The sequence below is a fragment of the Eschrichtius robustus genome, chromosome 6, assembly GCF_028021215.1.
Source record: "Eschrichtius robustus isolate mEscRob2 chromosome 6, mEscRob2.pri, whole genome shotgun sequence".
NCBI classification, from domain to species: Eukaryota; Metazoa; Chordata; class Mammalia; order Artiodactyla; family Eschrichtiidae; genus Eschrichtius; species Eschrichtius robustus.
The window spans coordinates 121,373,287-121,400,745 of NC_090829.1; the positions used below are offsets into that span (position 1 = coordinate 121,373,287).

At 35.8% G+C, this 27,459-nt stretch overlaps 1 protein-coding gene across 2 annotated transcripts in view; it reads right to left on the reverse strand.

Moving 5' to 3' along the window:
* The window catches only part of TMPRSS15 (transmembrane serine protease 15), a 143,403-nt gene extending 119,508 nt beyond the window's left edge, over positions 1 to 23,895 (reverse strand). The window contains exons 1-6 of one of the 2 annotated variants that reach the window (XM_068545722.1): positions 23,751 to 23,895; positions 20,714 to 20,844; positions 20,376 to 20,443; positions 14,425 to 14,576; positions 4,299 to 4,343; positions 2,813 to 2,848 (exon numbers count right to left, since the gene is read on the reverse strand). In XM_068545722.1, coding sequence (XP_068401823.1) covers positions 2,813 to 2,848; positions 4,299 to 4,343; positions 14,425 to 14,576; positions 20,376 to 20,443; positions 20,714 to 20,844; positions 23,751 to 23,895 — 577 coding nt within the window. The remainder of the gene's footprint in view (positions 1 to 2,812; positions 2,849 to 4,298; positions 4,344 to 14,424; positions 14,577 to 20,375; positions 20,444 to 20,713; positions 20,845 to 23,750) is intronic. The other variant, XM_068545723.1, reaches the window with a different exon arrangement.
* Between the last annotated feature and the right edge of the window lie 3,564 nt (positions 23,896 to 27,459).

Below are 27,459 nucleotides of genomic sequence, written 5' to 3' on the forward strand. Positions count from 1 at the left end.
AAAGGCATATTCATAATACATTATTGCTTGGAAACTGCGGTTTTCAAGTTTAATTGTCTCTTTCCCTTCTATAGATCTATAGTATCTTGACATATGAGAGGAATAAATGGGAAGGATGACTGGGGACTCATGGATCCAGTAAAAGAGGGAATGTGATATTTTGCCACCTACTTGCCTTATTATAATTTTTTGAGGATTGAGTAAAGTAATTCAATACAGTCTCCAATAACAGGAAAGCTTTGGATATGGAGGTTTTTTGGTCAAATAATTGATCAGATTAAAATGAGCATTACTGAATACAGTAATCTTGTCTTAAACTTTGTTGTTTTTTATTTATTTATTTATTTTTAAAATTTTTATTTTGGCTGCGTTGGGTCTTTGTTGCTGTGTGTGGGCTTTCTCTGGTTGCGGTGAGCGGGGGCTACTCTTCATTGCAGTGCACGGGCTTCTCACTGCAGTGTCTTCTCTTGTTGAGGAGCACGGGCTCCAGGTGCGTGGGCTTCAGTAGTTGTGGCTCATGAGCTCTAGAGCGCAGGCTCAGTAGTTGTGGTGCACGGGCTTAGTTGCTCTGCAGCATGTGGGATCTTCCCGGGCCAGGGCTCGGACTCGTGTCCCCTGCATTCGCAGGCGGATTCTTAACCACTGTGCCACCAGGGAAGCTCCTTAGTTTAGTTTTTGAAAAGTGTTTTTAAAAAAGTATCCAGCTGCTTTTTTTTTTTTGGTCTAAGTCTGAAGGGCGAAAGGAGAAAGGATCTAACATGTGTCCCTCTTTATGCCAGTCATTAATTTGTATTTGTATTATTTCTCTTCTTCACGACCACTCTAAGATATATATTTAAATCTTTGTCTTTCAGATAATAAATACAAAGTTCAAGAAGACTAAGTAGCTTATCAAAACCGACGTGTACAGCAATTGGTGGAAATGGTTATGGTGGATTCACCCACACACTTTCAATGCTTGAAAAATGTATGTTACTTTTTGGTCTTCATTTTGATTATCAAATGCTTACATAAAGAGTGAAAGATAGGACTAAATATGTACTGATCCCATTCTTATAGTTTACATGTAGGAAAGGAGATTTCTATTCCACTCCCTAGGAGAGAAAAGTATGGGTTGAGTATTACACTCATGCTCTCTGTTCCCCATTCTCCATCTCCTTTGGCCAGAAGAAACTGGGCTGTTAGCCAACTTTTGATACTGGCCAATATGTCACAAGACCTTTGGCCTGTGAGATATTTTGGTCCATAAGACATTTGGTCCATTCCAAAAGGTCCTTAAAATTTGGTCCTATATAAAAAATGTCCATGAGCATATTTGGTCCATGCCAAATGATTTTGGACAGGACCAAATTATCAAGGACCTTTTTGGTGTAGACAAATGTCTTATGGACGTTTTGGACAAGACATAGTCCTGCAAGGAACTGGTCATATGGTTCAGCCACTTTTTATAATTTTGGTGGGTTTGTCTTTAGGAGAGTAAGGGGGAAAACTTAAGCCCAAGGATTTCTTGCTTTAACACTGTTTCCCCCCCACCCCCCAAGTCATTCCACATATTTCTCTTAGGGCATTTTAATACCTAAGAGGTCCTCAATAACTGTGGGTTGTATGAATCACTCAGTGAATCAGTAAACAGACAGATAAATGGAAAACAGAGCACTAATTTAGATATTTGTTGCTGACTTTTAAAGTTTTAGAAATAAATTTCTCAAAATATATTAAAATTATTTTTTCAGTTTATTTTTAGATTAAAGGAATTAGTCACTATAGATCCTAAAATCATTTTCTGAAAGTGTGTTGAGAGGTGATTTTAGAGGCTGTAAGTAGTTTTCTACCTTGGGTAAGGGACTATGGGCTGAAGAGCAGTTTTATTTTTCAATATGTTGTGCTACTATATGGATAATACAACCCCAGGCAGGCTTATCCTACCATAAAAGACCTCTATAGGTTTAGAGGTGGGATGATTTGTTTCATAAAGCATTTTGATTAATGATTCATATATCATTCTGCTTTTCAAACATCACACCAACCATTTTATCCAAGAATTATTGTGTTACTCAGAGATCATTTATAATTTCACAAATGTTCTCTCCTTGTACGTATGTAACATTTGATATAAATTCTAATAACATAAAAATGGCAGTATTATTTTTGGAGCTGACGATCCACACAGTATTGCCTTTATGGAGTTTACCTAAAGAGATTAGGTTCATATCCAGACCACTTAACACGAAGATTAAGTTAGGACCAGAGAAGACATTATGGTTAACCAGCACATAGACAAAGGAACAGTAGACAATTACTAGGAATCCAGAAAAATTGTCACATTACAAATACATACCAGGAGTTGGCACAAGGTAGGCATTTAATGAAAAATTGCTGAATGAATGAATCCAAGGCAACTTTGGTACTGGTTTGGCAACCACACCGTGTTAAGAGGAGAGAGCAAGCACGTCTCCCTTGCATGCAGAGAGAATAATTAGAGAAAAAATTCCCTCACATCCTATGAAACCTACATCCTTTCTGGCAGACATTTTGATCCTATTGGTGGCATTCTTAGCAAAAGGTAATAACCATGGTTCTAATAGACGAAGGACTGAAGTGAGATCAGATAATCCAGGCCTTGATCGCCTCAAATATATTGTTATTTTTTGGTAAACTATTAGGCTAAAAATATAAACTTTGATGCTCTAGTTTTCTTATCTATTAAATAAGGGTACTGTTAACTGCTGTGTTATCAGAGAATTCTCAGGAGTCAAAATGAAATATTAGCGAAAAGTTCTTTTTAAATAAGAGAAATAATATTAAAACTGACCTGGAGTTGCCAGAGGACTGCTGGTAGTTAGCTTGTCTGTAAAAATAAATGACATAAAAATAACAATTACACTTTAAAACTGATTATTAGAAATTCCTTCTGTTTAATATTTTACTTGAGAGTTTTAAAAATTACTATGAATTATTAATATTTACTAACAAGAATATATCATTTGTATCTGGAGCTAAAAATAAATCTTTTATGTTTTTACTGATTTTTAGAGCTGTAGAGCAGAGGTTTTTAGATGTGCTTACTTTTTAAATAATGAAGATGGTAGTTTTCAATTATCAATAACTAAACATAAGAATTTATTAATTTCATAATGACTGTAGACTAAAATGTTCTAGATTAATCTGTTGTTGTTTGAAGTAGGAGCTTGAGATATGCTTAGGCCATGGGCTTTGGAGTCCAGAGGAATTCCTTTTAATTCCTGGCTTTGATAATTAATAGCTGTGTGACTCTGGGCACATTCTTTATTACTTATGTAATTTTAAGTGGAAAAAATATTACTCTCTACAGAATCATTCTGAAAATTAAATGAGATAATGTTTGTAAAATATGGTACCTGGTCCAAGTAGATACTTCAAACAAATAGATTTTTCAAATATTATAAAAATGGTCATGATTATGGATAACATTAAAAGTAATATGGTTATAGTTTTATAACAACTTATACTTTAAAAATCATTTTTATATGAATTTGATACGTGTGATGACTTCTAAAATATTTAGAAAATTTTATTATTTACAATTTATGGGAAGCAGATTTTCAGAAGGTGAAATGCCCAGTGATTCTGGTAGTTGACAGGATTAGTGTTCAAATCTTTTGACTTCAATTTGAATAATTTTTCTACAACAGAATGATTTTCCATTTTAACATAACTCAGGTTAGTTTTTAAATGATTGATAATTTCTCAAAGCACTCTTTTGATAGTCAGTATGATCTTGATAAGACAAAGTGAAGAGGTAGTGACCAATTGTAGTTAGAAACATAGGGTGGAGAAAATGCTGGAATAGAGCAAAGTTAACATTAAACTTTAGATTGTCCTTTCCAAAGAGTACGATACATTTTGAAAGTTATCATTTCATTATATTTTAAACTCCTTTCCCTCATTCATAGTGACCTTACAGATGTCAGGGTTTCATTTCCCAGGCTGCATGATCAGAGCCATATTTTGAGATCACACACAGGCGCACACAAACACACTCTCACACATCATATATGCATACATACGTATATAGAATTTAAAATATGAAAGAAGCGTTGGAATCGGAAATGCATGTCCTTGTATATATAACTAGGCACTATGAACTTTGCAATATTATGAACTATGTTATTCCTAACCAAATGTATGCTTTATACATGATATGAAGACTACATATCTCATTTAGAAAGAGCCGCCAGAAAAAAAATTGAATCCTTGCCTAATGTCATAAAGTTTTATGGTCACCAAATTATACATTTTGAAATGCCGTAAGTACTGACCTGAAGTTGTTGCAGGACTTATCGTAGAGAAATTCTCCAAAGATGCTGGAATAAAGTAAAGTTAGTTTGAAGTTAGGGCTTAGAGTATAAATATATTACAAAACATCGAGTGCAGTTTGAATATTCATTCAAAGGGCATCTGATCTACCAGAGTTTCCATTTCATCCTTTCTCATCCTGAATGTTCCTATTTATTTATTTAATTATAATTTGATTGTGGTACATTTGATGAATTTCCAGAATCTCTATGTATTCTCTCTATAAATTTACCTATGCAAAATATTTGCTTTATTTTACCCATTTAAGAAAGATATCTAGGAGAGAAGATGGCGGAAGAGTAAGACGCGGAGATCACCTTCCTTCCCACAGATACAGTAGAAATACATCTACACGTGGAACTGCTCCTACAGAACACCCACTGAACGCTGGCAGAAAACGTCCGACCTCCAAAAAGGCAAGAAACTCCCCCCGTACTTGGGTAGGGCAAAAGAAAAAAGAAATAACAGAGACAAAAGAATAGGGACGGCACCTGCACCAGTGGGAGGGAGCTGTGAAGGAGGAAAGATTTCCACGCACTAGGAAGCCCCTTCGCGGGCAGAGACTGCGGGTGGCAGAGGGGGGAAGCTTCGGAGCCACGGAGGAGAGCGCAGCCACAGGGGTGCGGAGGGCAAAGCGGAGAGATTCCCGCACAGAAGAGCGGTGCCGACCAGCACTCACCAGCCCGAGAGGCTTGTCTGCTCCCCCGCCGGGGCGGGCGGGGGCTGGGAGCTGAGGCTCGGGCTTCGGTCGGATCGCAGGGAGAGGACTGGGGTTGGCGGCATGAACACAGCCTGAAGGGGGCTAGTGCACCACAGCTAGCAGGGAGGGAGTTCGAGAAAAAGTCTGCAGCTGCCGAAGAGGCAAGAGACTTTTTCTTCCCTCTTTGTTTCCTGGTGCGCGAGGAGAGGGGATTCAGAGCGCCGCCTAAACGAACTTCAGAGACGCGCGCGAGCCGCAGCTAACAGCGCGGATCCCACAGCAACAGGGGTGCAGAGGAAAAAGCGGAGAGACTCCCGCACAGAGGCTCGGCGCCGAGCAGCGCTCACCAGCCCGAGAGGCTTGTCTGCTCCCCCGCCGGGGTAGGTGGGGCTGGGAGCTGAGGCTCGGGCTTCGGTCGGATCGCAGGGAGAGGACTGGGGCTGGCAGCGTGAACACAGCCTGAAGGGGTTAGCGCACCACAGCTGGCTGGGAGGGAGTCCGGGAAAAAGTCTGCAGCTGCCGAAGAGGCAAGAGACTTTTTCTTGCCTCTTTGTTTCGCTGCGCGCAAGGAGAGGGGATTCAGAGCGCCGCCTAAACGAACTCCAGAGAAGGGCGCGAGCCGCGGCGATCAGCGCGGACCCCAGAGATGGGCGTGAGACGCTGGGGCTGCTGCTGCCGCCTCCAAAAAGCCTGTGTGTGAGCACAGGTCACTCTCCACACTGCCCCTCCCGGGAGCCGGTGCAGCCCGCCACTGCCAGGGTCCCGTGATCCCCGGACAACTTCCCCGGGAGAAGGCACTGCGCGCCTCAGGCTGGTGCAACGTCACGCTGGCCTCTGCTGCCGCAGGCTCGCCCCGCCTCCTCCGTACCCCTCCCTCCCCGCGGCCTGAGTGAGCCAGCGCCCCCGAAGCAGCTGCTCCTTTAACCCCGTTCTGTCTGGGCGGGGAATAGACGCCCTCAGGCGACCTACACGCAGAGGCGGGTCCAAATCCAAAGCTGAACCCCAGGAGCTGTGTGAACAGGGAAGAGAAGGGGAAATCTCTCCCAGCAGCCTCAGAAGCAGCGGATTAAAACTCCACAAACAACTTGATGTGCCTGCATCTGTTGAATACCTGAATAGACAACGAATCATCCCAAATTCAGGAGGTGGACTTTGGGAGCAGGATATATTAATTTTTCCCCTGTTCCTTTTTTTTTGTGAGTGTATATGTATATGCTTCTGGGTGAGATTTTGTCTGTATAGCTTTGCTTTACAATAGCTTTATTTTACTTCACTATATTATAGCCTCTTTCTTTCTTTCTATTTTTTCTCCCTTTTACTCTGAGCCGTGTGGACAAAAGGCTCTTGGTGCTCCAGCCAGGCATCAGGGCCGTGCCTCTGAGGTGGGAGAGCCAACTTCAGGACACTGGTCCACAAGAGACCTCCCAGCTCCACGTAACACCAAACGGTAAAAATCTCTCAGAGATCTCCATCTCAACATCAAGACCCAGCATCACTCAACGACCAGCAAGCTACAGTGCTGAACACCCTATGCCAAACAACTAGCAAGACAGGAACACAGCCCCATCCATTAGCAGAGAGGCTGTCTAAAATCATAATAAGGCCACAGACACCCCAAAATACACCACCAGACGTGGATGTGCCCACCAGAAAGACAAGATCCAGCCTCATCTACCAGAGCTCAGGCACTAGTTCCCTACACCAGGAAGCCTACACAACCCACTGAACCAACCTTAGCCACTGGGGACAGATACCAAAAACAACGGGAACTACAAACCTGCAGCCTGTGAAAAGGAGACCCCAAACACAGTAAGATAAGCAAAATGAGACAACAGAAAAACACACAGCAGATGAAGGAGCAGGGTCAAAACACTCCAGATTTAACAAATGAAGAGGAAATAGGTAGTCTACCTGAAAAAGAATTCAGAATAATGATAGTAAGGATGATCCAAAATCCTGGAAATAGAATAGACAAAATGAAAGAAACACTTAACAAGGACGTAGAAGAACTAAAGAGGAACCAAGCAATGATGAAAAACACAATAAATGAAATTAAAAATACTCTAGATGGGATCAATAGCAGAATAACTGAGGCAGAAGAAAGGATAAGTGACCTGGAAGATAAAATGGTGGAAATAACTACTGCAGAGCAGGATAAAGAAAAAAGAATGAAAAGAACTGAGGACAGTCTCAGAGACCTCTGGGACAACATTAAACGCACCAACATTCGAATTATAGGGGTCCCAGAAGAAGAAGAGAAAAAGAAAGGGACTGAGAAAATATTTGAAGAGATTATAGTTGAAAACTTCCCTAATATGGGAAAGGAAATAGTTAATCAAGTCCTGGAAGCACAGAGAGTCCCATACAGGATAAACCCAAGGAGAAACACGCCAAGACACATATTAATCAAACTGTCAAAAATTAAATATAAGGAAAACATAGTAAAGGCAGCAAGGGGAAAAAAACAAATAACACACAAGGGAATCCCCATAAGGTTAACATCTGATCTTTCAGCAGAAACTCTGCAAGCCAGAAGGGAGTGGCAGGGTATACTTAAAGTGATGAAGGAGAAAAACCTACAACCAAGATTACTCTACCCAGCAAGGATCTCATTCAGATGTGATGGAGAAATTAAAACCTTTACAGACAAGCAAAAGCTGAGAGAGTTCAGCACCACCAAACCAGCTTTACAACAAATGCTAAAGGAACTTCTCTAGGCAAGAAACACAAGAGAAGGAAAACGCCTACAATAACAAACCCAAAACATTTAAGAAAATGGGAATAGGAACATACATATCGATAATTACCTTGAATGTAAATGGATTAAATGCTCCCACCAAAAGACACAGGCTGGCTGAATGGATACAAAAACAAGACCCATATATATGCTGTCTACAAGAGACCCACTTCAGACCTAGAGACACATACAGACTGAAAGTGAGGGGATGGAAAAAGATATTCCATGCAAATGGAAATCAAAAGAAAGCTGGAGTAGCAATTCTCATATCAGACAAAATAGACTTTAAAATAAAGACTATTACAAGAGACAAAGAAGGACACTATATAATGATCAAGGGATCGATCCAAGAGGAAGCTATAACAATTGTAAATATTTATGCACCCAACATAGGAGCACCTCAATACATAAGGCAAATACTAACAGCCATAAAAGGGGAAATCGACAGCAACACAATCATAGTAGGGGACTTTAACACCCCACTTTCACCAATGGACAGATCATCCAAAATGAAAATAAATAAGGAAACACAAGCTTTAAATGATACATTAAACAAGATGGACTTAATTGATATTTATAGGACATTCTACCCAAAAACAACAGAATACACATTTTTCTCAAGTGCTCATGGAACATTCTCCAGGATAGATCATATCTTGGGTCATAAATCAAGCCTTGGTAAATTTAAGAAAATTGAAATCGTATCAAGTATCTTTTCCGACCACAACGCTATGAGACTAGATATCAATTACAGGAAAAGATCTGTAAAAAATACAAACACGTGGAGGCTACACAATACACTACTTAATAACGAAGTGATTACTGAAGAAATCAAAGGGGAAATCAAAAAATACCTAGAAACAAATGACAATGGAGACACGACGACCCAAAACCTATGGGACGCAGCAAAAGCAGTGCTAAGAGGGAAGTTTATAACAATACAAGCCTACCTCAAGAAACAGGAAACATCTCGAATAAACAACCTAACCTTGCACCTGAAGCAATTAGAGAAAGAAGAACAAAAAAACCCCAAAGCCAGCAGAAGGAAAGAAATTATAAAGATCAGGTCAGAAATAAATGAAAAAGAAATGAAGGAAACAATAGCAAAAATCAATGAAACTAAAAGCTGATTCTTTGAGAAGATAAACAAAATTGATAAACCATTAGCCAGACTCATCAAGAGAAAAAGGGAGAAGACTCAGATCAATAGAATTAGAAATGAAAAAGGAGAAGTAACCACTGACACTGCAGAAATACAAAAGATCATGAGAGATTACTACAAGCTACTCTATGCCAATAAAATGGACAACCTGGAAGAAACGGACAGATTCTTAGAAATGCACAAACTGCCGAGACTGAACCAGGAAGAAATAGAAAATATGAACAGACCAATCACAAGCACTGAAATTGAAACTGTGATTAAAAACCTTCCAACAAACAAAAGCCCAGGACCAGATGGCTTCACAGGTGAATTCTATCAAACATTTAGAGACGAGCTAACACCTATCCTTCTCAAACTCTTCCAAAATATTGCAGAGGGAGGAACACTCCCAAACTCATTCTACGAGGCCACCATCACCCTGATACCAAAACCAGACAAAGATGTCACAAAGAAAGAAAACTACAGGCCAATATCACTGATGAACATAGATGCAAAAATCCTCAACAAAATACTAGCAAACAGAATCCAACAGCACATTAAAAGGATCATACACCATGATCAAGTGGGGTTTATCCCAGGAATGCAAGGATTCTTCAATATACGCAAATCAATCAACGTGATACACCATATTAACAAATTGAAGGAGAAAAACCATATGATCATCTCAATAGATGCAGAGAAAGCTTTCGACAAAATTCAACACCCATTTATGATAAAAGCCCTGCAGAAAGTAGGCATAGAGGGAACTTTCCTCAACATAATAAAGGCCATATATGACAAACCCACAGCCAACATTGTCCTCAATGGTGAAAAACTGAAACCATTTCCACTAAGATCAGGAACAAGACAAGGTTGCCCACTCTCACCACTATTATTCAACATAGTTTTGGAAGTGTTAGCCACAGCAATCAGAGAAGACAAAGAAATAAAAGGAATCCAAATCGGAAAAGAAGAAGTAAAGCTGTCACTATTTGCAGATGACATGATACTATACATAGAGAATCCTAAAGATGCTACCAGAAAACTCCTAGAGCTAATCAATGAATTTGGTAAAGTAGCAGGATACAAAATTAATGCACAGAAATCTCTTGCATTTCTATACACTAATGACGAAAAATCTGAAAGTGAAATTAAGAAAACACTCCCGTTTACCATTGCAACAAAAAGAATAAAATATCTAGGAATAAACCTACCTAAGGAGACAAAAGACCTGTATGCAGAAAATTATAAGACACTGATGAAAGAAATTAAAGATGATACAAATAGATGGAGAGATATACCGTGTTCCTGGATTGGAAGAATCAACATTGTGAAAATGACTCTACTACCCAAAGCAATCTACAGATTCAATGCAATCCCTATCAAACTGCCACTGGCATTTTTCACAGAACTAGAACAAAAAATTTCACAATTTGTATGGAAACACAAAAGACCCCGAATAGCCAAAGCAATCTTGAGAACGAAAAATGGAGCTGGGGGAATCAGGCTTCCTGACTTCAGACTATATTACAAAGCTTCAGTAATCAAGACAGTTTGGTACTGGCACAAAAACAGAAATATAGATCAATGGAACAGGATAGAAAGCCCAGAGATAAACCCACACACATATGGTCACCTTATCTTTGATAAAGGAGGCAAGAATATACAGTGGAGAAAAGACAGCCTCTTCAATAAGTGGTGCTGGGAAAATTGGACAGGTACATGTAAAAGTATGAAATTAGAACACTCCCTGACACCATGCACAAAAATAAACTCAAAATGGATTAAAGACCTAAGTGTAAGGGCAGACACTATGAAATTCTTAGAAGAAAACATAGGCAGAACACTCTATGACATACATCGCAGCAAGATTCTTTTTGACCCAGCTCCCAGAGAAATGGAAATAAGAACACAAATAAACAAATGGGACCTAATGAAACTTAAAAGCTTTTGCACAGCAAAGGAAACCATAAACAAGACCAAAAGACAACCCTCAGAATGGGAGAAAGTATTTGCAAATGAAGCAACTGACAAAGGATTAATCTCCAAGATTTACAAGCAGCACATTCAGCTCAATAACAAAAAAACCAACAACCCAATCCAAAAATGGGCAGAAGACCTAAATAGACATTTCTCCAAAGAAGATATACAGATGGCCTACAGACACATGAAAGAATGCTCAACATCATTAATCATTAGAGAAATGCAAATCAAAACTACAATGAGATATCATCTCACACCTGTCAGAATGGCCATCATCAAAAAATCTAGAAACAATAAATGCTGGAGAGGGTGTGGAGGAAAGGGAACACTCTTGCACTGTTGGTGGGAATGTAAATTGATACAGCCACTATGGAGAACAGTATGGAGGTTCCTGAAAAAACTACAAATAGAACTACCATACGACCCAGCAATCCCACTACTGGGCATATACCCTGAGAAAACCATAGGTCAAAAAGAGTCATGTACCAAAATGTTCATTGCAGCTCTATTTACAATAGCCAGGACATGGAAGCAACCTAAATGTCCATCGACAGATGAATGGATAAAGAAGATGTGGCACATATATACAATGGAATATTACTCAGCCATAAAAAGAAATGCAATGGAGGTATTTGTAATGAGGTGGATGGAGTTAGAGTCTGTCATACAGAGTGAAGTAAGTCAGAAAGAGAAAAACAAATACAGTATGCTAACACATATATACGGAATCTAAGGAAAAAAAAAAAAAAGGCCATGAAGAACCTAGTGGCAAGACGGGAATAAAGACACAGACCTACTAGAGAATGGACTTGAGGATATGGGGAGGGGGTGGGGTGAGATGTGACAGGGTAAGAGAGTGTCATGGACATATATACACTACCAAATGTAAAATAGATAACTAGTGGGAAGCAGCCGCATAGCACAGGGAGATCAGCTCGGTGCTTTGTGACCACCTAGAGGGGTGGGATGGGGAGGGTGGGAGGGAGGGAGATGCAAGAGGGAAGAGAAATGGGAACATATTGTATATGTATAACTGATTCACTTTGTTATAAAGCAGAAGCTAACACACTATTGTAAGGCAATTATACTTCAATAAAGATGTTTTTAAAAAAAAAAAAAGCAGAAAACAACACTAAAAAAAAAAAAAGAAAGATATCTATTTATTCATCATAATTATATAGAATAATTTATATTTAAGAGGGACAATATAACACACCATATCTTGTCAGACCTAGAATCAATGGCTTTGCACTGAAACAAGTGGATGCCAAAATAATCTTACACATGATAATATCTACAGGGAACTAAGTACTGTTTAAGTATAAAGTGCTTTTCACATAAAAGATAAAAACTAGCTATTTTCTTCACCCATTAACATGTTTAATATTTTTAAAAATATAATGACAACTATTTTTCTTTAAAAATAAAGAAAACCAAAGCATATCTTATGATCTAATTAATTTGTTTTCATTCAAAACAATACTTATGGTAAGTGGGTTAAGAGGTATGTCCTCTTCTACTAACTAGATTGTTTATTACATTATTTCTTCATTACTGCATTGTCTTCTTTCTAAAAGATCTGTAGCAGTTTCATAAATGATATATGGTAGATTATTGATGAAGAAGATAAAATAAGTTTTATAAGATATTATCATAAAGAAGATAATATTTTAATTTTCATTATGTTTGGTTTGACAGTATACTATATAAAAATCAAAGGTATCTGTGAAATTATTAACCAATTTAAAAATATAATAAATTTGAAAATTCACATGATGCAAGTGAATATTAAACTTAAATACCTAAAATTAAGCTTCGTATTATGTTTACAAATGTGTTTTAACATAGTTCAACAAGTTAAATGTAACTTCAACTTCTGGATCATATTCTTGAGTTGATGTTGTGATATAGTTTATTGCATTTATGATCCTTATTCTAAGTTAATTCAAAGGATATGGTTTTATTGCATAAATAAAAATTTTAAAACCACAAACTCCCCTCTCCCAAATAGTCCCACCGTAGAGAGTCATGACAATAAGTTTCAGCACACCTGTCAATTCATTTGCCTCAGCACACCTCCAGAAACTGATGCCTATTCAAATAAAGATAGCAAGATACCACCTTTCTGGAAGAAAATTGACTATTGAAAAATAATCAACATTGTTTAAAGACAAAACTATTACAAAGAAACTCTAATATAAGTGCTAAGAGCGCAGATATTAGGCTAAGACCACGTGGGTCAGAATCCTCCATCCACCTCGAAATAGCTAAATTTTCTGTATGTTAGTTGTCTCATCTGTGAAATGGGGGTAGTAAAGATACTGTGTAATAAGATTGGTATGAGGAGTAAATGTGTTGATAGAAAAACCACCTGTTGTAGCTAATAATAGTAGTAGTTTTCAGCTCATTTCAATCAGACAAAAATCCAAAACAGTCTCTGCTCCAGCAGCTGTGCCACAGGGGACCAAACCATCAGTAGAAGGGGCACTTAAGAACTTGAGCTGTCTTCTCACTGAACTGGCACGGCAGGATATAGTAGGGGGCTTAGTGAAAGAGTACTGTGCTTGATGAACCCATGCTGTAAAGAAAAGCAGCTAGAGGTCTGCAATTTTGTATCTACTATAACAAAATTTAAAAAATGGATGTTTTTTTATGTTTCCTTTAAGAGCAAATCTATACTGACATCTCATTCTGAAGCAAAACTATTTGAACTGGCAATAGGCTGTTTGCCTTTATTCCACTTGATGTGGATATTTATATATTGATGAGCTTTCTAACATCTAAAAATTTCTGAATTCTGAAACATATTTAGCCTGAAGATTTACAGATAAGAGATTGTGGATCTGGATGGGCCTGGCAACTTACTATTGTTTTCAACCAAAATAGGATACGGTATACATGTTTGTTGAATTAAATTGAATGGGAAATAACTAAAATGGAAAATTTAGAATAGCCTAACATTGATAGACATTATTGTCTTGCTATTATTTTTGATGCCCTATATCTCTTCCCCTTTGATTATTTTTATCTTAAAATTATTTATCATTTTAAAATAAAGTTTTATTTTTTATAAGTAACTGGGATGAATCAAACTCATAATCCCCTCTTTTTACTTCCTTTCCTTCTTTTAAGTCCTCAATCAGAGACTGGACTTGCCACTTGACTATGTAATCTAATAATATCTATATGACTATCACAAAGTAATGTGTCACTTTCCAATGCAGGGTTCCTGGAAAGTCAGGGTGTGCTTGGCCAATGACAAAAGTGTGATCAGACCCACAAACATTTATGCATGCCAATATTTTCAGAACCTTTTTGATGTTTGATATTTTACAAACATTTTCTCACTGACATTTTTCTTCAAATACAGTTTCTCCATATTTTATTTGTCTTATGTAAATGTGTTACCTCAGGCAATAAGACAGGTTTCTAAAGTCCAGGGTGATCTCACTGCTCCCCTGGTACATAGCTAGAATTTTAATTTCATAGCTTAACAATTCAAAGAAATCAAATAATGTTCACAGATACCTGAAATATCAATGCTGTTCACATCAATATGGAAAGTGACCAGTTGGCTGGATTTATTTGCTTCAATGCCTTGAATCATTTCTTCTTTTACATTTTCATCTGACACCCACTGGGCAAAGAGAAGGTCAAATATGACTATAATGCTGCCATTTCTGCAAAGCAAAAAATGACATGAGAGAAAAAAGTTAGCCTTCTTCAAATGATTTGTGTTCAGTTTATGTAAGATGTCTTTGAAATTCTCCACAGTTATCCGCTTGTTAATCCTTATTACACCTATACAAAGTAGGTCATGTCAAATATTATCTTTATTTCACAGGTGGAAGAAAGAGAAATTAAAAGACAATGTTTCTCCAAGAACACAAAGATATATCCAGAATTAGAACCTGATTTTTCTGAGTTCCACTTAGCACGCTACTCCCTAGGCTAGACCACAGATACTTGTGTCAAATTAAACCAAATCACATGGTATCATGACATTTATTCTTATTTTACTGTTTGAAAAAATAAAGAATGTGAATTTGTAATTTTTCATAGATGACTTCTAAGTAGGAATAGGTCTAAAGTAGTTTCACTGATTTCAGAGAAAAATTTTCTATATAGTTTATGAAGGCTTGATAGCAAGCTTATAGCAACTAATTTATATCTACTTTTTCTTCTCCATTCTTAATATAAAATAAATGAAATATGCCCTGATTTAGAAGGGTAGAAAGAAGACAAGAATAAGTGGATTATTGGGAATTTGTGGGATATTCTGTCTCGTGGTCAAGGGTTGGGATTATCTTGCCTACTCGTCTCTGACCATAACATTAGAGTTCAATTACATGACCCAAGTCATCTTCTCTTTTACTTCATCTCTTTCTCTGAAACATGCATTTTCAAAGTTTTCTTCACTGGTGATTTGTTTGCAGTTTAAAGAATCATAAAAATGAATAAATTTTGCGCCCACTAGAAATACAAGAGTGATTTTTGCTCTTCTGTCTACATTTCTACTTTGCTACTGTGCTTTTAGGATACAACTGCTTGGGAAACAAACTCTAGCTCTGGTCTTCATTCTGTATCCCTCAGTAAGCTGGGGGTACTCAGGGTTTACTTGGACCCTTAAAAGGCAGACTAAGGAGAACCAAATTTTGCATGGTATTTTTGCTGGTTCTGAAATTTAGGCATTTACATTCATATCCTTGTGATATCTTTAAGTTAATGAGTTTCTTGAAGGACTTCATCAACTTCTGAAGAGTTCTTTATGTATCTGTATGTATATATGTCTTGATAAAACCTATAATAAATTTTTTTTTTCCTCCAAGACTATATACAGGATAAAAATGTTCCTGAAAGATCATAGCAGATCAGCATTTCCTCTCGGTAGGATATTCCTTTTTGGTTTCTGTGCTACTATTCAGGTTCATCGTTTAGCAGAAGTGATTCCTTTCTATGTAGCTAGCTTTTCATGATTGATGTGAACAGGATACTCTGATCAATAATTGCACATTTCACCTCTATTAAACATATTATTTAAAAATGTTAGAATGTTTAACTTTCCAATCATCTGATTAAATCAGAGTATCCAAATCTTGTAAATGGCAAGGCTCCTTAGTAACTATTTAGATCCGGGTTCCCCAAATTTACCCACACATGGAATCACTGCTGTCCTTGATAAAAATAGATTTCATCACAGACACTGTTTTTATCTATTCTTCCACACGTGTTAATTTTTTCATGCTGGCTGGTCTCTAATTTTGTTTGAGAATAACTCTCCATTTTCTCATGGCTTCTCCAACCATTCCTCATGTCAATGATAGTTTTATTCATGGGCATATGACTAGGCCCTGGTCAATGGAACATGAGGGGATGCTGATCGGCAACTTCTTGAAAACTTCTCTATATTTAATCAAATAAAGGTTCATAGCGGACTACTAGTCTTCTTTGTTGAATGTTATTATGTCTACATGTGATTGCTGGAAATGTCACATCTATCTTGGGACCATGAGGCAAGCTATGATTGACAAGCTAAAGATAGTACAATAAAACAATGAAAACACCTAAATTCTTGATTATGTCTCCGTCATTGTTCCACTGAATTAACCTCTGCTGAAACCTCCAGATTTCTTGTGATGTCAGATGGTAAATACTTGTTGTTTAAGGCACTTTTAGTCATGTGTTCTGTTAATTGCAATTTAAAAAATCTTAACTGGCATACAACTCTCAGGCCTCATCCATATTTATTTAAACAGATGCTCAAGAAAAGGGAGATGACTCTATTTTTGCATCTGATGTTGGCCAACATTGCAATTTTATAAATAGGGAGAATGAGACTCAGAGTAATATAGGTAATCTTGCCTAGAGTTATACAGCTTATTAATATCAGAGAGAGAGAGGAATAAAACCCAGAACCTCTGTTTCCCAAATGTGTTTTGATATAGTTCCCATCCCCCACCCCACATACCACTGCTATCAACACCATTATGAACTATTTGTCAATAGGAAAGACAATACAACACATTTGCCTAGATGCAGATCTAGGTTTTTATTATCTTGCATTGTTACCGGAACTTTATATCTAAAAAGATGCAGAAAATAGCTAGTTGGAATTGGGGGTGGAGGGTGGATATTTTATTGCCGCCACACTTTGAGAGATAGAAGCTTCCCTCTTCCTGTCCCTTTCCCTTTCTCCCTCCTCCTCCCCCGCCACCTGTTCTTCTTTTTCTTCTCCTTTTCCTTCATCCTCCATCTCTTCCTTCTCCTTTTCATTGTCTCCTTAACCAACCTCACCCCCCAAAATTCTTAAATGGACAGAGTTAAATATGGTAAAAATAAAGTGAGAGTGAACAAAGTCCATTAGTTTCTCTGTCTTCAATTTCTAATCTTTACCTCCTTGGTTGCACAGCACATAGCTTTAATTCTGATTAAATCGGATTTTTCTCTTTGTGTAACTTTCACATATTAAGTTTGACTGACCACTTGCTTTTATTTTATTTGAGTTAGGGAGTAAAAGAGGTAAGGTAATTTTGGTAGAGAGCATACAAATCTGGAATTTTCTTTCACTGAATTGAAAGTAACTGGATAAGTTCATCCTCAGGCATAAAACATCTTCATATGAAAGATGTGTTTTCTTAGTTGTGAATTATACACTGCATTTAATAATTTATACTTTGCAAGGACAGGAGTTACAGATCCTATATCCACATACAGTTGTATTCTTTAAAATTTGTTTCTTATTCAGAGTAAATGTTGAGATAAGAGAGATATACAGTAGAAATCAGGAAAACCATAATAAACATTTGTGTTTCATGTAATAAGAAAGCTAAAGCTGTTATGTTAGTAGTTTAGTAATGATCTCTATCACTGCTGTGAAATTGAATTTATTTATTAAGGTAATGCGAATTCTTCCTTTAGGAAAAAAAAAAAGAAACAATAGCCATTTTCATTTCAAAGTACTGTTCCAGTGGAATATCTGAGTCTGTTTTTTTTTTAACAGATAAATCCTATCATTATACAGAGAGCCTGTGTGCAATAAATCAAATGTTTCTTATCTCTTATTTTCCTTAATGACACTGATAACCTCTAGGGTTGCTGAGTAAACAAAAGTCTTTCCTTTCCTAACTTGATGACTTATCTGTGCTCAAAGGGCAAAATAAGCTTCATATTGCCATAAAGTGTAAACAGCACTTTATTAGAAGAATCAACTCCTAAATTCTCTTTGAGTCAAAGCGCTTTCCACAAAGCAGAATAGAAAGTGTTCCCAGATGAGGGTAAACCATTTGCTTGTCCTGTAGAGTGGCTCTATACACACACACACACACACACACACACACAACTTAGCAGGGGGACCAAGATTTGACATTAAATAATATTTTTAAAAGGAAGAAGAGGTAGATTAATGACTAAGTTTAGTATTCTGAGTGCTATAACTTGACCATGTACACATGCATGGGGTGTGTATTTCAGTAAAATCAGTAACAAAAAGGAAATAGGTATTTTAAAGGATTTTTAGATGTATTTTTCACAGTTGGTTTCGCTATTGTTAGTTAGTTGAGAAGTCAGTTATTTCTGTGTCTTGATTTTATCAACCGGAGTTTAAGGCGAAAATAATTTATAAAGGTAATTAGGAGTCTGTCAATTTTTTCTATAAGTGGAATATGTCATTTTAAATGTGATTATTTAAAGTAAACCTAAACGTTTGCTTGTTACTTTCTTTCCTGCTTCTGAATTTCTTTTCTCATCATTTTCTTCTCAGTCTCCCAAAGTACCTACCTGTAATTTATCTTACAGACATTTTCATGAAATTCCTTTGCATTGCATCTTTTAAAAACTCACTTCTGATTTAAAAGTAATTCAGCTACAACAAGGTGAAAGCCTCTGTACACTGATGAAGTATATTACCTGAGAATTGTTATAAAATATGTGTCAAGGTTTAGGCACTATATTAGTCTCCTAGGTAGTTTAAAGGAAGGGAAAGAAATAATTCCTTAGCTCAAATAATTTACAGTTTCACATATAGTGATTTTACTATCTAGAGAATCATAAGTTTACTTAATAAATATCAAAGAAAATGCTCGGGTTTTGATAAACCACCAGACCTTATATACAAGTCTATATTCAGCAAATTTTCCCAATCTAGTAAAAACAAAATTATCCAGCATGTTGTAAACAAGAGAAGACAAGAGTTCCATTAGCAAAACTATCCTAATAAACTCTGCACTAGATACCGTGCTTTGCGTGGATTTCACTGGTTAGAGCCTGAGGAAGGTGAGGAAGGACCGGGGTTACCTCTCCTTAAGCAAGGTTTTAGTTCTAAAACCTTTAAGAACTAAATTTCAGTTGAAGATTTAATGCAGATCTCCACATTCAATCCTCTCCAAAACTGGAAAAGAGAAATTGGTTCCACTCATTCCAGAGCAGAGAAATAAAGTGAAATAAAATCTTTCATGCATGGTTTTACCTTCACAGAATAAATACTGAATAAATATTTTAAAACAGCACTTCGAGGAAAACACACAAACAAAAAAAATAATAATAACCTTTCCTGAGAGTCCACCTGTGTCCTTATAGCCCTGAAATTAGGCATGAAAGAGGCTATCAGAGATCATAAGCCCTGGAAAACAGGAGTTGAAGCATTTGTGTTGTGGATAGGAATGAAGACAGTAGATGGAGGTAGGGTTGACTGGCTACTGAGACTAAGATCTCATGAATATGCAGTGGGATAAAGAATGATAAATATAGATAGATAAGTAGGTGAGAAAGAAAGAAACAGAGTTCTAATTTTTTTTTTTTTTGATATAAAATGAAGCTTTGTGCTTTTTTTCGTGATGGCTTCCACTAAGTGGATACGTTTTGTTCCAACAAGAAATGGCAAGGCCTAAAGTTTCCTTCTGCCCATTAACTAATTCTGTCATTGTTTTTCTAAACATAATCTCTTTTCCTTTGACTTGACCTCCCTACCTCTGTTTGGTCATTGAGAACTAAGGACTCTTTTACTAACGTCAGGACTTTTGTGAAGACCATGTACCAAGCATCTTTGGTGCCAGGCTTTCAGGTTCAATTGTGTCTGATCTGAGATAGGAGATTAGTCTTTCTATAAAGTGAGGCTCTCTGCATTCTCCAATATCCTGGAGTACCCTATGGCTTCTATTTGATATAAGTTAAATGTCAAGACTCCTAGGCATCTGCATACAGTCAACCTCAGCCTTCTCCATGTGTCTCTGAACGATTTTGCACTTAGGAGAGAGAAACATGTTAATATGAGATAAATTATCTAGCATTATTATTATTATTTGTTACAAATATAAAAGTTTATACTATGCCACTTTTTTCAATCCTCCTGGAAAATGTTGAAAATTTAAAATGTTCCATTTTTTCCTAAAAATAGTAACACTCTTTTACAAATATTAGCAAAAAGATCACTATTTTGTGATCCTGTGCCTTCTATCTATAGAAAAATTTTGAGCTATACTTACTCAAATTGTAAAACTCTTGAGTTTTTATATTCATTTTTCAGATTACTTGATTGAAAGATATCATCTATCTAAAAAAAGAAAAGGATAAGAAAAAGCATATTAAATTTAAGATTTTGTTTAAAATTTTAAACAAAGTAATCTTTATATTCTACTTAGAACTGTATTGGGGTGATTTCCTTCTCTGTGATGATGGGTCTCATACATTTAAGTATCCTGAGCATATTACATTTATTGACTAATTTTTTCCAAAGAGAACAAGATCTATGTATCTTTTGGCAAGTGGTTAGCGAAACTATGTTATGAAATTTTAAACTAGTTGAGGAGAGAAGGTCTCCTACCATTTGCTGAATGTCAAAAGCAAGAACTTTGAAATCCACTGAGAGTTTGTCTTGCAAATTAGGATTATATGTAACTCCGGATGTTATCGTCAATGTCCCTCTGGCTTCATGACTGTTTCCAAATGCTGCATCTAGATGAATTAATAAGAAACAAAATGCTGAAAATGTGAACAATGAATAAGAGAAAATATGCACATTCCGGTTAAGACATAGAAGTAAAGTTCTTGCTTAATGTGTTGGCCCTGGAGTTCTTGTTTTTTTTCTTTGCAGTCTTCGTGTTTCATCATCAGCTGTTTTTTATTTTTTAACTTATGTTTTTAGCTATCTAGTTGTTTTAAAAGATTGAAAATTAAACTTCTTCTTCTCTATCCCATTATTTTTTTTCTTTTCTTTGAAGTCTAACCAACTCTCCAAGCTTCCAAGTTTTGCTTGGTTTTTGTTTGTTTGTCATTGAGATTCCTGTTGGAAGATACAGGGATGATCAACTTCCACCAATTATGGGAACTGATTCAGGGAAACATAGTGAGAAATGGACCATTAAAAGTTTTGTAGTTGCTTTCAGATACTTCTTGAACACCTAGCGTCAAGGGACACTGCTCATTTTCTGCATGTGGATTGCTGTGAAGATTTCAGTGTGTGTATTACTTTGGAACATAGCTTTGAAACTACTTCTTTCATTCTAATAATGATAAAATTGGCATGTATGACCTTTTGCCATTAGATGGAGACTGTCATTATTGGAGAAGTTATTGAGAATGCTGCAGAAAATTTATTATCTCAATATGAAAAAATATAAGAAAAAAGCTAACAAACTGAATACAAACATGGGAAATAAAATGTGCCACTAAGGCCAGTACAATCCCATTATGAGATTATTTTCTTTGCATATATATTTATATTTAAAATGAATTGCTTCAGGTGAAACTCACACAATGATGAAATCATTAGTAAATGTAATAATAATGATGCATTGACCTCGTATGAGAAGATGTTATTTCTTCTTTTCCCAGATGGGGAAATTTGGGCTTAGATTCACTAAGAAAATTTCCCAATGTGATAAAAGTGACAGATCTGGAATTTAGACAAAGGATTGACTGACTTCAGAACCCAAGATCTGTCATATATTGACACAAATCTCCTAGTCCAGAAGGAACTTTAGAATTAATACTTTAAACAATAAACTTGCACTTTGTCTATACAGTTATCATTGCATAATTGATGTAACATATTATTAATACTATTTCATTTATTTTTTAAACATTCAAAATAACATTTAGATTTGCATATTTAAAAGTGAAAGGCAAGGAAAGACTGAGGAACTGTCATGGATTGGAGGAAACTAAGGAAACATGATAACTAAACCCAGTGTTGGAATCTGCACTGGATCCTGAACAGGTAAAGACATTAGTGGAAAAACTGGTGAAAGTTGAATAAAGTGTTTGGTTCAGTTAATAACATTGTAACAATGTTAATTTCTTGGTTGTGACAATTGTACTATGTGTGTACTAGATATTGACATTAGGGGAAGCTGGATGAATGTCTACAATTTTTGCAACTTTTTAAAAGTCTACTATGGTTTCCAATAAAAAGTTTTAAAAGTATGTTAAAGTAAAAGTATGTACTGAAAGTAGTATGTCATATCCTCTAGTGTTCTATTATTGACTTATCTCAAATCCCTTCTTATATTCAGTTGTTCACAATTAAATCATATTAACATTTATAACTATTTATTTTTTATTTTTCTGGTAAAATAGCTAACTTTTGTATTTTTATTGAGCCTCAAGGCTTCCAATAGACTTCCAAATAATTACATACCCTTGAAGTTATTCACAGCATTTAAGTAAGACCAAAGCAGCCTCTTTTCTAAAAGTCTCAGTGAATTTCTATAATTTATTAAATTGTTCTTATAATTATATAAAATATCACAAGCCTTCTTTCTCTTTAAAATATATTCCTGTACGTAGCTATAGTAGTTAAATAAACCAGAAATTATATTGGAGTTATTTTATAAAACTATAAATCATATTTATTACATTCTAATTTACTTATTTACTAAGGGAAAAGAACTAACTCAAAGGCTGAGCATTTTATTTTCTCGGTAAAACCAAAATCATTCACATATAAAAGGTTTTGCCCTGAGGGTTTTCAGAAGGAATTAATATGCCTATATATAATTCATAATTTTTTTAAAAATATGAAAATGTTCTCAGAAAAAATAAATCCAATACTCAAGTTTCTGCTATGCTGCCATTTTTTAAAAATTATCTTAGAAATAAATAAATGGTAAAGAAGAACACAAGTTCTAAAGTTGGACTGTCTAGTTTGCACCACCTGGCAATGTTGCAAATTTAAGCAAGTTACCTAAATTCTCTGTCTCTGATTTTTCACCTATAAAATGAGGGTAACAACAACAACTAACTCATAGGTTTGTTGTAACAAGATAATACAATTGGAGATCTTTTAAAAGCAGTTGGTACAGGTAATTTAGCTCTAAATAAGAATTACCTTTTCTTTTTTTTTTTTTTTTTCTGTCAATCACAAATTGCTACTCAGGCAACTTGAGATCTTTATAAATCCACAATTACATTCAAGTTGCCTTATACCGTTGCAATTCAAATTGTGGTACTAATAAGAGAATAAAGATATAATTCTCTAGAAATAAACAATATTTTTTCTTTAACTTGGTCTATTTATCCGCTTCTATGGTCAACAATGTTTGAATAGGTTTATGACTTAAATTCTATCAGAACAGACCCACAGGCTATGAACCTACTCTGTTATATGTTGGAACTGAGAACATCATCATTTTTTGTTTTAAAAACTTAGTCTCATGTTTGAATTCTGAATTAAAATCCAAATTATATACCATGTTAAAAAAAAATTCTTTGACGTAAACTACGGTGATGCATCTGGATGCAATATAAATACTTGCCATGAAAGCACAACAATGCATACAATATGCTGGCAGGATTCTGGAGATTGAAGTGTATACATTCATCTGAGAGCACTTTTCTGTAGCCAACTCTATGTGACTTACCTCTTTCTGATCCCTTGATTGACAGCCAGGCCACTGCAATTAAACCAGCACAGAGCACCACCAATATGGCAAAGAGAGCTGCAAACATGACTTCATAGGTGCTGAGAGAATGGCGCCTTGAGGGTACACTTTGCTTTGAGCCCATCTTTGGTTTTTGAAGGTTTGCTACTCTAAGGGCTCTGAGAGAGCATAGAAGCTTGCACCAACTGAAGAGCACAAGCTCTCAAGTTTTCCAAGAAGGATTGTCAAACAAGTCTATACTAGTCTGACTAGTCAGTGTAAATGAGTTGTGTATGTCCCTTTGGCAACATTATGTCTCTATACATTAAGTAGCTTTAAAAGTGCAGTTAATGTTTAAGAAGATATTAGTGAGTACAGAGAAGCTTAGAGTTGTAAATGTTAATCACCTGAACAGGCCAATTGTCAGTGTGAATGATATTAACTGCATGTTGTAAACAAAAATGATACTTTATCATTTTGAGAACTGGTAGAAGAAATATGAAATTCATGGTAGTCAAATTAATCATTGGGCACATGCACATGATATTTGTAAAGAGTCCCTAACAGATCAACCTTCCACCCTCTGACTCAAGTCATTATTAAGACAATTTTTTCCTGTTTTATGTAGGTGTAGACATTCTAAAGATAAATTTTAAGCACATATGTGTGTGTATGTGTATATATATATATATATATACATAAAGCCTAACATATATATTAATACTTACATCTCTCTTCCCACCCTCCCTCTATCCCACTTTCTCTCTCTTTTTCTGTATCTCTGTATACATATATATATATTTCTTATTAAAACAATCACAAATTTTGTAATCTTCATTATGTCACCCATGTGAAGTTGTGCAGTGTAAGGGAGTATTGATCTAACCTAAAGGAAAGTCCACTGAAACAAGGCTTCGTATGCCCATTTTTTATGGCCTCATGTAGTTATCAATGAACAGGAGTAGCAGCTGTGAGAGGAACCAAGCACTTTTTTTTCTATTTTAAGAAAGTATTCTGGGTGGGGAAGACATTACTCACTTGCCCAGGACTTAATCTTTTATAATAACAACAATCTTAATCTTTTATAATAATAACAAGAGGACATGAGAATTCCACACTCATAACTGTGGTTATGGGAAAACCAGGACTGTTCTCTGATAATTAAAGTACAGTTTATCATGGGAACTTCCACACTTTGAATAACAATGAGTTTAGAATTAAAAATTAATAAATAAAACCAAACCTGTTCTGAAGTAAACCAATTTACCTCTTGTTCTGGCAAGTAAAACTGGCCAGAGATAAGGAAGTACTAGGTCAGGGGTATTTCTTTGGAAGGTAATCCATGGAAAGTCCATGAAATGAGTTGGGAAGTGAAAAGTGGGGAAAATAAAGCCAATAAAAGTATGCAATCAAGCCGGAAACTACGATAGGCTCAGGAACATAATCCTGCTGGGGACTGCGTGAGACAGAGAGAAAAGTCCTCAGGATTACCCCAATTAATGGGCAAGGAAGCAGGGATGTTTATTAACCAAATAGCCTTGCTCACTGGTACAGAGTAGCTTATGGGGCTTTAACTCTCCTACTTTCAGCTTACCCTGTGTGTGTGTGTAGAACATTCATGAAAAGCTGCCCTCAGCTTGCAGAGATGAAGAGAGCCTATGTGGGAAGTACTCTTATAGTTTACAATTGAAAAACATTTTCCATATTCATGGAGAATTTCTACTAATTAACACATAAAAGACAAACAGCAGGCAATTAACAAAAACACAAACCCAAGCAAACAGTAAAGAAATAAAACACCATCACACAAATTTCTATAGGTTCTCACTTTTAGTAGATGGTCAACTTCAGTAGTAATTATGGAATTCCAATTAAAATAAAAAATGAAATATTACTGACCTCAAATATACTAGCAACAATTAACATCCTTAGCATTACTAAGCAGTGGCATTCATCACTTGTGAGAAAGAAAATTCAAATAATCATACAGAAGAGCAATTTGGTAATATCTAACAAAACTAAATATGCATATACAATTTGACCCCTGAATTAGTCTACTACTATACATCCTAGAGAAACTCTAACACTTGCAGGAAATGAGATGATATTCATTACAACATTATTTTATGCCCCACAAAATAGAGAGAAAACTTGTGTCCATCAATAGGAAAATGAATTGTACTTTTTAAATAATAAAATATTATACACAAGTTAAAAGTGTACGAACTGGAGCTCTATGTACCAGCTTGGAAATAATAAACAAACTTTTACACAAAGAAGCAAGCTATACCCCAGGATCTGGCCCTGCCCATCATCAGATAGTTGATAGATAGATAGATAGATAGATAGATAGATAGATAGATAGAGCATTCTGTCCAAAAGCAGCAGAATACACATTCTTTTCAAGTGACATGGAACATTCCTCAGAATAGATCACATGCTAGACCACAAAACAAGTCTCATTAAATTTAAGAAGATTGAAATCATATCAAGCATCTTTTCTGACCACAGTACTATGAGACTGGAAATCAACTACTATGTTGTACACCTGAAATGAACATAATATTGTAAGTCAATTATATTTCAATAAAAAACAAGAAACAAGTTGCAGAAGAATATATGCAGTGTTACACTATTTAAAGTCAAAATAGAAAATAATTTGTTTAGTAATGCAGTTATATGTAATAAAAGTTTACATGGGAATGGTAAATAAAAGCTTCAGTATCATGATTACTTCTAGGTAGGGATGGGATTGGATAGTATGGGAGTGGAATACCAACCAAGAGGACTTCAATTGTATTTGAATTGTGTTAGTTCTCTTAAAATTTTTGAAATAAATTAGTGAACCATGTTAACTTGACAGAGTTAGATGATTAAGACATATGGGTTAATAGTTTTCTGCATTCTTCTATTATATATATATTCTTCACTTTATATATATATATATATATATATATATATATATATATATATATATATATATATATATACATATACACATATAAAGTGAAAGGGAAAGCATGTGATTGATGTCTCTGTGATATTAGTTTCATCTTTATTAAATAACAACTAAATTTTTAAAATCTTTATGCATAGAACTTTCTACTTTGAGAAATGTGGAAGTCACAGAACCACCCCCCTTAAGTCAGTCATTGAATATTTATAGGAGAGTAAAATATTTATTTTAAACATATATTTAAAAACTTAACCATATAAGTTAAAATGATCTAGATGAAGTAGAAACAAATAAGAACAAATATCTGGTATGCTCAGTGAAGAGAATATGTAGCTCTGGATAGGTCAGCATCATTAATGCTCTTAATGAAGCTTTCAGTGAGGAAATCAAAATCGTGGCCAGTTCAGTGATGGGAATGACACATTCCAGTTAAGTGAATAATGAAGTAGGAAGATACTTGAATATAGTGAAAAATGGAGTAGGTAGAGCCAATATTGAACTTTTGGAGACTCCTAGGGGAGATTATAATTATTTTAGCCTATAATGAATGAAAGGATAAGAATTGGAAACTAAGAAAATTAAGAGTGTATAAGCTCTTGTTAATATTATTGAAGCATAAGGACCAGAGGGTTAAGAATCATGGTGCATAACATAGTCCATTCATTTGCTCAGTGTGATTTTATACTCTGACTGCCCTATGTAGCTGTAGTAATTGCAAACAGTCTCTAAAGATTAAGGCCCTGAGCATTTATA